Source organism: Narcine bancroftii, chromosome 10 (assembly GCF_036971445.1).
Source record: "Narcine bancroftii isolate sNarBan1 chromosome 10, sNarBan1.hap1, whole genome shotgun sequence".
NCBI classification, from domain to species: Eukaryota; Metazoa; Chordata; class Chondrichthyes; order Torpediniformes; family Narcinidae; genus Narcine; species Narcine bancroftii.
The window spans coordinates 26,886,770-26,901,780 of NC_091478.1; the positions used below are offsets into that span (position 1 = coordinate 26,886,770).

The 15,011-nt window shown below is 48.9% G+C and overlaps 1 protein-coding gene across 1 annotated transcript; it reads left to right on the forward strand.

The window, feature by feature from the left end:
- The first annotated feature begins 4,118 nt into the window (after positions 1–4,118).
- On the forward strand, positions 4,119–14,176 carry LOC138743918 (golgin subfamily A member 7B-like). Its single transcript, XM_069899480.1, has 5 exons — positions 4,119–4,226; positions 7,630–7,755; positions 11,379–11,531; positions 12,469–12,570; positions 14,011–14,176. Exons 1-5 carry the CDS (start codon positions 4,218–4,220, stop codon positions 14,083–14,085), a joined length of 465 nt encoding a protein of 154 aa, XP_069755581.1. The 5' UTR covers positions 4,119–4,217; the 3' UTR covers positions 14,086–14,176.
- Positions 14,177–15,011: the final 835 nt, after the last annotated feature.

Genomic DNA, 15,011 nt, shown 5'->3' on the forward strand with positions numbered 1-15,011 from the left:
ACTGGTGGTTGGGTGGGGTGCGGGGGAGTTAGAAATGGTCAGTTAGTGTTTGTGGTTGGGGCCCTTTCAAGTAAAAGAGGTTGATATTATGTCTATGGAGAGACTCCGGAGAGGGCAAAGGTACTGGACAGAAGGTGGAGAGACAGGTAAAAGGAAAGAGCACTGGGAGGGGGTGGGGGAAGAGAGTGGAGGGGAATGTAAATACAGGAGGAGGTAAAGGAGAGATATGAAGGAGTGGGGTGGTGGAGCTAATGGTTTGGAGCAGTGCATTTTCAAAGTTACATTAATTGTCACTTGATTGGACACGTACAACCTGATGAAACAGCGTTCTCTGGTCCTCAGTGCAAAACACGCAGACACACAACCAGACATAACACACAGACAGATAAAAAATAGATATGCAGAACAAGTATTTATATATACAAATAAATAACTATTGCTTTGTGAATATGAGGGTCTCGGAGAGTTACTCTGAGCAGTTCATTCAGTCGATCAACATTCTTACTGCCCTTGGGAAAGAGCTGTTCCTCGGCCTGGTGGTGCAGTCTCTGATATTCCTGTATCTCTTTCCTGATAGGAGCAGCTATAAGATGCTGTATGTGGGGTGGAAGGGGTCCTCAGAGAATTTGCAGAGACAACATTGCCAGTAGATCACATCAATCTGGGGGAAGGAGGCTCCAGTGATCCACTCTGCCACTCTTATAGTCCTGTGGATTGACCTCCGATCCATTTCTCTGCTGCAACTGTACCACACTGTGTTGCAGCCGGCCAGGAAGTTTTGATAGAGCTTCTATAGGTTTCAGGAAGTGGCTTAGACTATCTCAAAATGTAAGGTTCAGAGGCATGTGGGTCATTGAGACTAGCTCTGGCGGATATTATGTGCAATTCTGGTCTCCTTACTTGAGAGAGGACATTGTCACAAAATACCCAGTGCAGTGAGAAAGATTCTTCTGCAAGCAGACCAATGGGTTCTCTCTAACATTCATACAGCTGTGTAAAGAGCACAATTTACAGAGTGTGGGATTACAATGAAAAGGGAGATCAATTAGCCCCAAGCAAGGGCAGCGCGAGAGGGTTCATTCAGGAGCCTGATGGCTGCGTGAAAGAAAATATCTCTAAACTTGTAGGTGCGTGATTTTCATTTCTGGGACTTGAGCAATTGAGTTACAGGGAAAAATTAAACAGGTTTGGCTTTATTCCCTGGAGCTTAGAAGAATGAGGGGATATTTGATTGAGGTGTACAAAATTATGGTGGGTATGGATAGTGTAAATGGAAGCAGGATTTATCCACTGAGGTTAGGTGGAATATAAACCAGAGGACATGAGTTAAAGGTGAAATGGGGGAAATTTAAAGGGAACATTAAGGGAATTTCTTCATGGAGAGAGTGGTGGGAGTGTGGGACAAGCCACCAGCTGAATTGGTAGATGCAGGTTCAATTTTAAAATAAAAAAAATTTGGACAGATTCTTGGTTGAGAGAGGTCTAGAGGGATATGGACTGGGTGCAAGTCAATGGGACTGGGCAGAAAAATAGTTTGGCACAGACTAGAAGGGCCAAAGGCCTGTTTCTGTGCTGTATTGTTCTAAGGTTTGACCTTCTTTTTCCACTTCAGTGCCATTAATGTAGATAGGGGTGTGGACTCTGCCCCTTCTCCTGAAGTCAATGATCATCTCCCTCGTATTATTGAGAGAGAGAGGTGTTACCTTGGCCCCATCCCGTTACACTTTCAGCCTCTTTCCTGTACTCTGGTGATATTTTATATCCAGCCTATCACTGTGGTATGAAAATGGAGAGGGAATGCTAGTTGGCGGTATTGTGGTGGGTGTGGAGGCAGGGTGGCAGTGTAATGAAACTCAGAAATGCTGGGGGAACTCAGCAGGTCTCACAGTGTCAGTAGATATATATAATGATGGGCTTGAACCCTTTGTCAAGGTATGTGGCAGTGTGGCAGGGGACTGACACACATCCTTGAGTGACTGTGTTGAGTGTCCAGCTCCAACAGTGTCATCAAGTCTGCAGATGACACAACAGTCGTTGGCCTCATCGGCAACAATGATGAGTCGCACTACAGAGAAGAGGTGGGAAAGCTCATGAAATGGTGCGAGACTAACAACCTGAGTCTCAACGGGGACAAGATGAAGGGGATGACCCTGGACTTTAGGAGGACCAGGAATGACCACCCTCCTCTACACATCATCAACTCTGTAGTTCGTTCATCGTTATCAATGAAGACCTCAACTCCATTAGTCACTTTAAAATTGGAGGCGGTGTGAACAAAGATGAATGGGCACGTAATGTCCTGACACATGTTGGGCAGACATGTGCAGGCCCAGCAGTTGTTGTGCAGATGGCTCTTGGCTTGGGCACCTCGTGCTTATGTTGTGCTTCACCAGTGCACCTCTCTTCGTAAACTTGACAGCCTGTGTGTCAGGTAGGGTGGTTTGTGCCAGCGTTTCCCAGGTGGTCGTGACTATGTCAAGCGACTTCTGGGAGGCCTTTAGTGCGCCTTTGTAACATTTCTTCTGCCCTCCATGTGAGCGTCTACCAGCAGAGAGTTCCCCAAAAAGGAGCTTCTTGGCATAGGAATGGCATGGCCTGCCCATTGGGTCTGTGCTCTCATCAGCAGTGTGTGGACCGGTGGTAGCTTGCTCTAGAGAGAACTACTTGGTCTTGCTATTTGATGCCCAATATCCTGCAAAATCAAGTCATGTGAAAATGGTTGAGCCTTCGATACACAGTCCATGTTTCACATGGAAAATGGTTGAGCCTTCGATACACAGTCCATGTTTCGCATTCAGGAGGGTGGTGAGAACCATGGCTCTGTAGACCTTCAGTTTTGTTGTTGGACTGATTCCATGACGTTCCCATACAGTGGAACGTAGCCTTCCAAAAGCAGAATGTGCCTTTGCTATTTTGCTGTTAACTTCTGTATGAGAGGACACTTTCTGTGTCCTGTGCTCTTCGCATTCCATGACACTTGCAGAGACCATCTTCTTCACCGTTGGACCTTCCATTGGACTCATCTGCTCAGTCCACCAGAGTCTGTCTTCACATGTTGGCATAGACAACACCCTATCTCGCCAAGCGCTCTCCCCCTCAGTTCAGATAGGGGTCTTTATTGTTGGCAGCTGATGAATTCCTGCTGCTCCCCCAGGCCAGACTTGCCTCCTGCTGGGCTGCTGGCTGCTGGTGCCAGGTGCAGGTGGTGTGGCAGGTTGGGTTGGTGCGTCTTGCAGCTCCATGCCAGAGGCGGGATGTGAGTGTGTGGGCATACCCCGCGACTGCCCCTCACACACACTGAGTGAACTCTGTAGTAGAGAGAATGGAGAGCACCTAGTTCCTTGGAGCTCACTTAACTAGTAACCTATTCCGGACACTCAACATCTCCTCACTTGTCAGGGAGGCGCAACAGCGACCGTACTTCCTGAGGAGACTGAAGTGGGCAAGGCCAACAGCCACCATTATGCCAACCTTCTACAGGAGCTCTGTCGAGAGCGTCCTGGCCAGCTGCAGAGAATTGGATCAGAGGTAAATCCACAGGACCATAAGGGTGGCAGAGAGGATCACTGGAGTCTCCCTCCCCCTCCATTGACGTGATTGACCGGGATCGCTGTCTGAAGAGGGCATGCAAAATCATTGAGGACCCCTTCCGCCCCTCACATAGCTTCTTTCAGCGATACACGCAGGGGTGCCAAAAATTGGTGACAAGGAGGTGCCGGAGCTGCCCCCTGAGGTGCCGGAGTGGCGCACTGGTGAGCACCAGCAGCACTGCATCCTGAATACAGGAGTATCAGAGCCAGCATCTCCAGGCTGAGGAACTTCCCACAGACGCTCACACTAAATATCTGAACCTCTCATATGGACAAAGCAACATCTATTTATTTATTTGTCTCTGTGAATACTTGTCCTGCATGTGCACTCTTTGCCTGCATGTGTGTTATGTCTGGTTGTGTGTCTGCGTGTTTTGCTCCGAGGACCCAGATCCAGTCTCTTCTGGATCCAACTTCACCGCAGCTCCCTTTCCAGGGCTCTGCGCACGCGCCCCGTCCCTTCGCTGCGCCGGCGCCGCACCTGCGCCTGCCCATCACTGCCGGGCCCCGCCCACCGCAGCGCCTGGGCGGCGCAGGTGCGGCTGCCGGCACCCCGGGAACCGTGCGGCCCTGAGCCCTCGCCTGTCAATCACCGGAGAGGCTGCGGGGCTGATCCCGGTGCGGAGAATGGCCGAGGTAAGGTGGCGTGAACAAGTGGCTCCTTTTAATGTAAGCTCCCTGGTTCCTGCAGCCGGTAGAAGGAATTCATTATGCAGTTGTAAAAATACTCATCTCGCTCTTTGCATGCAGAAGTGACCTCCAGATTTAATGCTTCGTTGGTGGTAGAGATCTGATAACAAGGCAATCCCCCTGGATCAGGCCACATCTCAAATGCGGCCTGCACTGGCAACCTGCAGTGCACTCTTGTAATTGCTCTTTAAATCTTGCTGAAATCATTTATTTTCACCCATGTGTAGCACCTCTCCACATTTTCTAGCGCAAGGAACTTCAAAGGCTGCGATAATAATAGAAAGTACATGATTGACAAGCCATGTTATAAAGGGATGGGTGCAATTTGATGAATGGCAATGGATCTCAGTGATTCATTCTGATCTGTGGTCTGAAGAACCTTTGTACTCTGCAAAGGGGAGCATGTGAGCAATGGAAATGTTGGAATTAATGATTTTATTTAAAGATCCGGCGGGTCAGCAGCAAAGGGCGCCGTTTTACTCCACGGAATTTTGGTGAAATCTGTTTTTTTTTAAATTTAGTTGCTGTGAAGAGTTGATTCTGAATAATTTCTTGCATCGTCGTTGGGTGGTTCCTGTGGTTTGCCTTGTTGGGAGCACCATGAAGAGCTGGCACTGTAGATCAACCAGGGTAAAAGTAAAAAAAACACAATGCTGGAGAGACAGTGAACTTTATGTAGCAACCAACGCTTCAGGCCTGGGCGCCCAAATCTGTGGACAAAATGTGGGCAAGCATCCAAACGAATGGATCATTGTCCATTCCTTGATGAAGGGCTCAAGCCTGAAACATTGGTTAAGTATCTTTATCTTTGCTTCATAAAGGACACTGCTTGACCTGCTGAGTTTCTCCAGCATTGGGTTTTCACTTAATTCACGGTGTCTGCAGACTTTCATGTTTAGTTTCTGAACAACGAGGGTACCAGGGTAAAAGTTGCACTGATCCCTCAAGGACTGTACCAGAACATTCTCTACATTTAAGGCAGAGGTTCAAGATTCCTTTATTGTCTTGTAATAAAACAGGTGTAATTTGCTTTCGTCTGCCGTGATGCAGAAATGACTGGGTACCTCTTGCAGTCAAAGGGAAGCAAAAGAGAGGTGGCAGTACAGTTAGTGTAGCGGTTAGTGCAAGACTGTTACAGCGCCAGTGACTGGGGTTCGCCTCCCACGCTGTCAGCGTGGGGTTTCCCAGGGGGCTTCAGTTTCCTCCCACCCTCCAAAAACGTACGGGCTTTGTAGGTTAATTGGCTGTAATTGGGCGGCACGGACTCGTGGGGCAAAATGGCCTGTTACTGTGCTGTACGTCTAAAAAAATGTTTAAATTGAAAAAGGTGTCTGACGAGTCAGGTAATGGGGAGAAGGCCAGGGAGTGGAGCTGAGTGGGGGAAAAGGATCAGCCCCTGATGGAATGGCAGACTGAACTTGATGGGCAGCTTGTGGTCTAACTTGAATCTGGATGTTTAAAAAATCTAATGATTATTAGAGAGCATGCAGTTACTGGGTTGTGGTTTAAAAACCAGCTAATTTTCCTTTTATCGTCTGAATTGGAGCCACATATTTAAATCAGGCTGCATTTAAGGTAAGACCAGGGAGATTAAAAAAGGGACCTGAGGGGCACCTTCTTTACACAGAGGGTAGGTGCGTGGAATGAGCTGCAGCAGGAAGTAGTGGTCTTCCACTGGTCAGTGCAACATCACGTTGGTTATAACAACATCTGGAGGAGCCACGCTGGTTGGTGTGACATCTGGAGGAGCCGTGCTGATCGGTGTGATGTCTGGAGGAGCCGCGCCGGTCGGTGTGATGTCTGGAGGAGCAGTGCCGGTCAGTGCGCCGTCTGGAGGAGCCGCGCTGGTCGGTGCGCCATCTGGAGGAGCCATGTCAGTCAGCACCATGAACCATTCAGTGGGTTTAGAGACAGTAATTCAGTGCTTTTCCCAATCTGGCCAATAAGCTTCCAGATCTCCATTGAGTTGATTCTTACTGCCTTCTATGCAAGGTGTTCCGAGATTGGACAATAATTACCAGCTCCTCTGAGAAAATAAGATCTTCTTACGGAGGAATTTGTTTTGTAGAATGGCTTGTTGCTCGGCATGGAGTAGAGATTGAGGGAGTTGTTTAGGGATGGACCTGCATTTCACACAATGTACCTGAGAGCCGACAACAGCCCGATGAAGTGTGTTCACTGGGTAACATGGGAAGCGGGCAGCCTGAATGCACCTAGTAGGATCCCACAGAGAAACTTAACAACTGGTCTGAGGATCAGATACAGGGAGCGCCATCTGGGTGTCTTTGAGAGATTGCAAAACTTACCTGCCGTAAGGCAGACAGAGTCATCATGAGCATTGCCCGGCACCCCTTACAGTCAGATAAATGGAAGCAAAAGAGAGTCCCTTCAGAGTTACTAAGTGTCTATGGATTCGCCTCCAGCTTCTGCAACTGCCCAGACTCCTATTCAATCCATCGGCAACCCGAACTCCAGATCCAAACCTCCGACACGATCAGGAAGCCTTCAGGAGCCCTTCTTGCGCTCAGCGGCCTCTCGAATCCTGGTTCCGATACCTGGTTCCCATGGGCCAGTGTCTAGCAGCTCAAATCCCATGTGGGACCCTAGACCACGTCACCAGCAGCCTGTGTAGGTCTCTCAGCCGTTGATCCCCTCGCTGGTCCACTTCCGTGGTCACCCCCCTGTAGGGTGGTCTCCTGTGCTTTTCCTTCTCAAAGTACATGTAACCCTCGTGGTCTGCTGCTGAGCTTAGGTGCCACTATCTTGGGCACACAGGATTAAAAAAAAATATACAGGCCATTTAAAGCCTGTATGGAGCCATCAGCATTAGGACCAGGCGATAGGACCCTGTGGGGCAGCACTGTGAGTCTGCTCCCCGCTCTCCTGGGTCCACACCAGAAGCAGCGCTGTCGGTCAGTGTCTATGTTGACTAGGGTAGGGTTTGCTGCATGTCTTGTTCTCCCCATTTGGGTCCTGAACTCAGCACCAAACAACCTAGTGAGGAACTCAGTGGTTCAAGCTGCATCAAAGGGAGGAAAAGTTTGGCTGATGTTTCAGGCCAGAATCCTTCAGCATTTCCTGTTTTTTGTTTAATTTCAGATTTCCAGTGTCTCTATTTGCCACCATCCTCTCCCTCCCAATCCCTCCCCCCTCCCGCTCTCCCACTCCCTCCCCTGTCATCCATCTTCTTACCCTGTTCTCCTTCTGCCCTCTCATCCCCATGCTCCTCCCCCACCCTCCCTGCCCTCTCATCTTATGACCCGAAGCACTATCTCTGCTCCTCTAACGCTGCCTGGCCAGTCGAGTATTCTCCCTGTTGGACCTATGCTGATGTCTCATCCTCTCCTAGGTCCACGGTCTGCAGGAGTTACGACCAAGCGCCTCGCTGGCGACGAAGGTCTTCATCCAGCGAGACTACACAGAAGGAATCCTCTGCCAGTTTCAATCCAAGTTCCCTCCGGAGCTCGAAAGTCGGGTATGGAAGATGATTGTTTTCCTTCACTGGAAGCAGGAGGAGGCCATTTGGCCTGCAATCGTGCTGAACCATTGGGCAGGAATACAAATGATCCTGTGTCTCTCTCATCACCCAGCTGCAGGAAAGATGACATTGAGCTGGAAAGGACGTAGGAAGGATTCACCAGCATGTTCCTGGACTGGGATTTTTTATTTTAATTTAAAATTTAAATTTAATTTTTTCTCTCTTAATATTTTTATTGAGTTTTAGCAGTAAATGATACATAGGTGGTAATAATAATAATAAATATCCAACAAAGTAACTATGTTGGTAGATATAATTACAAATAACCTGATACATAACCAAAATGCAGAAAAATTTTTTACTAATTATCTAACCCCATCCTTATGAAGTTGTTGGTTGAACATACATGCTCCACATCAGGAAGTCCCTGACTTACAACCATAATGGGGACAGAAGGTTTGGTTATAACTTGGGTTTGGTTGTAAGTCGGATTCGCTCCACCGTGCAACCTTGCAAATCTCAGGCTTCTGGGGGGAACGGGGACCTCTGGCTGCAGGGGGGACTGGGACCTCTGGCTGCAGGGGGGACTGGGACCTCTGGCTGCAGGGGGGACTGGGACCTCTGGCTGCAGGGGGGACTGGGACCTCTGGCTGCAGGGGGGGAATGGGGACCTCGGGCTGCCAGCAGGGAATGGGAATCTCGGGCTGCAGGGGGAGCGGGGACCTTGGGCTATCACAGGGAAAGGGAAGCTTGGGCTTTGGGCTGCTGCTGGGAGCAGGGAACACTGTATATAGTACTTTTAATACAAAATATGTACTTGTAGTTTTCATAAAGATTTTTAAAAAAATGTTGGTCGTATGTTGACGTAACTCGCATAGGTTGGAATTCAAGGACTACCTGTACTGTTTAAAAAAAGGAACAGCCAAATCACTAAAACGGGATCTGAGTAGCCTTATAAATTATGAAAATAATGAAGGACCCTATAAACAAAAAATTAAAATTTATTTCAAGTGGTAGAACATCTAATGTTTTCCAGTCAGATGTGCCATCACATCAGACTGGATATGAGTAGGAGGGACAGCATCTTTCCATCTCACCTATATAACTCTTCTAGCAATAAGAGAAACAAAGGCAACTACATGAGATTGTGACCCAGACAACTTCAGGCCAGTCAGCGTACTTATTCCAAAGAAGGCTAGAAAGGATTAGGAGACAAATTAATATTAAGAACTAAAGACAAGGTGCGAAAAATACTTTCCCAGTAGATGGAAAGAGGAGAACGTGATCAAAACATATGAAACTTTGTACCTTCTTCAGTCTTACTGAATTAAAAATTTTAGCCGTACAGCTCGGTCACAGACCCTTCCAGCCCATGTATCCATGCCGTCCAATTAACCTACAGCCCTGGTACTTTTTGGAGGATGGGAGGAAACTGGAGCCCCCAGGGAAAGCCTACGCAGACACGGGGAGAACGTACAAACTCCTTACAGCCAGCGCTGGATTTGAACCCTGGTCCTGGTTTGCTCGTGCTGTAACAGCATTGTGCTAACCATTACACTAACCGTGCTGCCTCAGTTGAGGCAGTTCCTGATTAGCCAGGGCATCAAAGGTTATAGGGAGAAGACTGGGGAGTGGGAAAATAGATCAACTCATGATTGAATGGTGGAGCATTCTCGATGGGCTGAATAGCCTATTTATGCTCCTATATCTTGTGGTCTTATGGAGGGCTTGAGTTGTAAGGGGAGGCTGGATAGGCTGAGTCTTTTCTCCCTGGATTGTAGGAGACAGAGGGGGAACCTTGGGGGCACAGATGAGGTCAATAGTCATCATCTTTTTCCTGGGGTAGCGGAATTCAAAATTAGAGGGCGTAGATTTATGGTGAGAGGGGGAAAGATTTGAAAGGGATCGAGAGGCACTTTCTTAACACAGAGAGTGGAGGGTGTGTGTGAAAGCGGCAGAGACAGGGATAATTGTAACACTCAAAAGGCATTTTGAAGGCACATGTACAGGAAGGGTTTAGGGAGATTTGGGCCGAATGTGGGCAAATGGGAGAAAGGGGGTAGACAACATGGTGAGCATAGGGGAATTGGGCCAAGGGCCTTTCACTTTTTTGTACAGTTACCTTGTCTCCCGATTTCCTGCCTACCTCATCCCTTTGTTCACACCTTCTTAATCAGGTGATGAAAGGAAACTCCAAGCCTTAGGGATCTGGAGAGACCAGCGAGGTGACCCTGCATGTTTCACCTCAGGGTCTTGGAAGGGTGAGGGAGAATCTCCTCCCACACCTTGCAGGAGCAGTGCATCCTCCACCAGGTCTGTTGCCTTGCACCATCCCAGTGACCCAGTTGATGCCGGCATTGTCCCTACCATGTTGTTGTTCACCAACTGCATAATGTTGAGTAAAGTCAGGCAGGTAGTTGGGAGGGGAAAGGGGAGGGAAGCAACTAACCTGGACGCACTTCAACCACTGTGTTTACCAGAGCAGGTCAGAGGAAGGGGATTCCACAGAGTGTGACTCAATCCTTGACATCCCAAATTCTTTTGACAAGGTCCAAGACGGGTGGGGACGGGGACGATGGAACACTCTCTGTTTGCCTGGATAAATGCAACAGAAATGTAGGGTAGGTACAGAGCAACGGGATTGTGGAGTGCAGGTACATCGTGCTTTTAAAGTGGCATCACCAGTAGATAGGGTGGTTGTTCTTCATCATTTGGAGTACCGAGCACCGAGCATAGATGTTGGGGGGTCATGACAGTGGACAAGGCTGAGAACAGACATGTCAGCGAAGGGAATTGAAACTTTATAAAGCACTGGCGAGGCCTCACTTGGAGTACGAGGTACAGTTTTGGCCTCCTTATTTAAGAAAATATTTGCTGGCATTGGAGAGGGTTCAGAGAAGATTCACAAGAATGACTCCTGGAATGAAGGGATTAACATGAGGAATGTTTGCTGGCTCTTGGAATGTACTCCTTGGAGTTCAGAAGAATGAGGGGAGACCTCATAGAAACATCTCAAATGTTGAAAGGCCTGAACAGAGTAGATATAGCAAAGTTGTTTCCCAGTGTAGGGGAGTCTAGGACATGAGGGCACAACTTTAGGATTGAAGGGCACCCATTTAAAACAGAAATTTCTTTAGCCAGAGAATGATGAACCTCTAATTTGCTGCCATTGGTGGCTGTGACCAGATCATTGAGTGTATTTAAGGCAAAGATTTATATGTATTTGAATAGTCAGGGTATCAAAGGTTATGGGGAGAAGGCCAGGGAGTGGGGCTGAGTGGGGGAATGGATCAGCTCATGATGGAATGGTGAGGCAGAGTTGATGGGCTGAATAGTCTACTTCAGCTCCCTATATCTTATGGTCTTGTGGAAACGGCTGGATACTGGGACGTTCGAGCCCAGACCCAGACAGGTGGACCCATAAGCAGTTGCCCAACTTGTGTTTGGTCTCACCAACGCAGAGGAGGCTGCACAAAACTGCAGATCAGGTCGGACGAGGTGAAGCTCAGCCTCACCTGGAAGTGGGGGGGGGGAACGACTGTGGCCCTGCGTGGAGGAGAGAGGGGAGATGTTGGGACTAGTTCAGCACTCTGTGGTGACAAGCTGTCTCTCTATTCCAGGTGGAAAGACACTACTTTGAAGAGACAGTAAAGAGATTAAACAGTTACTACGCTGAAGCAGAGAAAATTGGAGGGACGTCATACTTTGAAGGGTGTCTGGCTTGTGTCACTGCCTATGTCATCTTTATGTGTATGGAGACCCGCTATGAGAAGGTACGGCAGGCTCAGCTTCGTGCAGAGCTCAGAAAGGAGCAGTGGTGAAACGGGGCTAATTCCTGCTGTCTGATACTCCCAGGGCATCTGGATGCAGTCCTGCCAGTGACTGGTGAAAATAGTTCTCTGTCCAGCCATGAGGCATGTGACAAAAAAGCAGTGGGAGCTGGTGTAACCAGTGTGATCCAGACACCATCATCGTAGACTTAAGCTTGAGGTGCTCTGAATCCTCATTGTGTGGAATACAAACTAGAACGTCCCATCAATAACTAGAAGTAGTGGACGACATTGTCCCTCACCTTCCAAGTATATGCCCTAGAATGTTCTAAAACTATATCGGTACGTGTTAATAAACTGATTGAGATGTAGAACAATTAAATTTTATTAGTTCGCAAGCTGCTTCCAAAGTTACAAAGAGCACCGGATTTGAAATGAACAAAAGGCCGCCCTCTGGCAGAACAGTTTGGGTGACACGGTTAGCGCAACACTGTTACAGCGGTGGCAGCCCATGTTCAAATCTGCTGCTGACTGTAAGGAGTTTGTGTGTTTACCCCCATGTCTACGTGGGTTTCCTCCAAATGTTCGGGTTTCTTCTTACCCTTCAAAACCTACGGGGTTAATTCAGCTTCTCCCTAGCAACCCTGTAAAACTTTAGAACATGGGAGGAAACTGGAGCACGCGGAGGAAACCCACACAGACATGGGGAGAATATACAAACTCCTCACGGACAATGCTGGATTCAAACCCCGGTCGCTGGCGCAGTTACGGCGTCGTGCTGGCCATTACACTAACCATAGGTTCACTTTGCTGTCCAGCCCTGCATCCTGGTGTGTCGCAGTGTGACAAACCTGTGGTCGGGGTTAGACAGCTGTGCAGGTCTGATCTCCCAGCCCCTTGCTGATAACTTCACTGCTTTGCTGTTCCCCCCTTTTTGCAGGTTCTAAAGAAGATTTCTAAATATATTCAAGAACAGAACGAGAAAATCTATGCTCCTCGAGGATTGTTGATCACAGACCCCATCGAGCGTGGGCTGCGTGTTGTATCCTTGATGAACCTCATCTTCTGTAGATGATCAGAGCCACACTGCATGGAAACAGGGTATTGTGGGTAGTCTGGAGGGTTGCCAAAGGTTACAGAAGAGCATTGATAGGATGCAGAGCTGGGCCTAGAAGTGGCAGATGGAGTTTAGCCCAGAAAAGTATGAATTTTAGTCGGTCAAATTTGAAAGCAGAATACAATGTTAATGGGAGGTCTCTGAGCAGTGTGAATGAACTGAGAGATCTTTGGGTCCACGTCCATAGGGCACTCAAAGCTGCTGCACTGGTGGCTAGTGTTGATTAAGAAGCCGTATGATACATTGGGCTTCATTAACCGTGGGGTCGAATTCAAAAGCCATGAAGTAACATTTCAGCTATACAACACCTTGCCTAGACCCCACTGGAATATTGTGTTCAGTTCTGGTGACCTTACTCCAGAAAAGATGTGGATGCATTAGAGTCCGGAGAAGATTTACAAGGATGTTGCCTAGATTGGCGAGCATGTGTTATGAGGTTAGGTTGAGTGAACTTGGAGTGACAGAGGATGAGGGGTGACCTGATAGAGGTGTATAAGATAATGAAAAGCATTGATCATGTGGATGGCAGAGGCTTTTCCCAGGGACTGAAATGGTTAACATGAGGGGGTATAGTCTTAAGGTGCATGGGAGTAAGTACAGGGGGCTGTAAGAGATTTGTTCTTTACACAGAGAGTGGTGGGTGCATGGGATGCGCTGCCAGTAACAGTGATGGAGGGAGGGACAATGGGATATTTTAAGAGACCATTAGATACATGGAACTGAAAAAAGTGGAGGGAAATATGCAGTAGGGAAATTCTAAGCAGTTGGTAGAGAATATTAAGTTAGCACAACACTGGGCTGAAGGACCTGTACTGTGCTGGAGATTTATGTACTAAACAGGCACTTTGGCCCATTGAATCTGTGCTGATCCTCACAGCACCCATTTACATTAATAACATGTCATTGTGCCTTGTTTACCCCCACCCTGGGAACTCCCCTCTCTGTATCCACCCCCCCCCCCACACCCTGGGCATTGTATCTCACCCACGGGCACTGCCTCTGCAGGCACTGACCTCTCTATATCCCCCCCACACCCTGGGCCCTGCCCTCTCTGTATTACCCTTTCTGCAGGCCCTGCCCTCTGTATCTCCCCCACTCTGGGCCCTACCATCTCTGTATTCCCCCATCCCCACCCCTCCAGTCCCTGCCCTCTCAGTATCCCCCGACTGGGCCCTGCCATCTCTTTACATCCCAAACCCCCAGGCACTGACCTCTCTGTAACCCCCCCCCTCTGGGTCCTGCCCTCACTGTATTCCCCCCCACTCCGCGGGCACTGCCCTCTCTGTATCTCCTCACCAAACCCAGCACGCTGCCCTCTCTTCCTAGATCCCCCATTTCCCCCACTTTCCTTGACCCTGCTCCAAGATCGAGATTGCCATCTACGAGGACCGATGTAGCAGCAGTGGGAGTAGCAGCAGCAGTAGCTGCAGCGGGCAGTGACGGTGGACCTTGCGGGAGGCTACGAGAATTCAGCTCTGCCGAGTTCCTGTTTTTCTACTTTGAGAGAACAGTTGACTAGTTCCAACTCCAACATTCATGAGACTTGCAGTATTTTTTTCCCTTTGTGCGGCATGAGGTTTGGGGGGAGGGGGGAGGAGGGCTGGGGAGAATGAGGGGACGGGGGTCTTGGTGTCCTCCTCCACTGTCGCATTTTGACATCCCAGAGAGGGACTTTGGACCTGCAGTAACCGGCCTGCGACTGGGACATGCCTTTTGTGTGGTGGGAACTTGCATGGGGCTTAGTTGGGAGTGGGAACAATCTCTGAGGTGACCAAACACGAGGGGGGTGGGGGGCGGGGGGCAGTGAGGGAGGGGTTAGGTGGGGTCATTAGAATGGAGAAGATGCAATGTTCAGGGAAGGGGATTCTGATCAGGGTGGGCCTCATAGTTGAAGAAATGCTGATGGCTGTGAGGGAAATTGGGGTGGTCAAGAGGGTGGGATGGGTGCAAGGGCATGGGTCACAGAGTTCTTTGGGGGAGAGAGGCAACGGTGGCTTTGAAAGCAAGGATGAGGGCGTTAAACAGGAGAGTCTGCAGATGCTGGGAGCAAGTGCAGGACACAAATGTGCTGGAGATACTCAGTAGGCCACTCAGCATCCATAGGGAGTAAAGGGTCACTAATGCTTTGAAATTAGGCCCTTTGCCAACCCCACTTGGAATATTGACTCAAATTGTGATTAGCTCACTGCAGGATGTGGATACTGTAGAGAGGCTGCAGTGGAGATTTACAGGGACGTTGCCTAGATTGGAGAGTGTGCCTTATGAGGATAGGTTGAGTGAACTTGGTCTTGGAGTGACAGAGGATGAGGGGTGACCTGACAAAGGCATACCAGATGACGAGAAGCATCGATCATGTGGACGGCCAG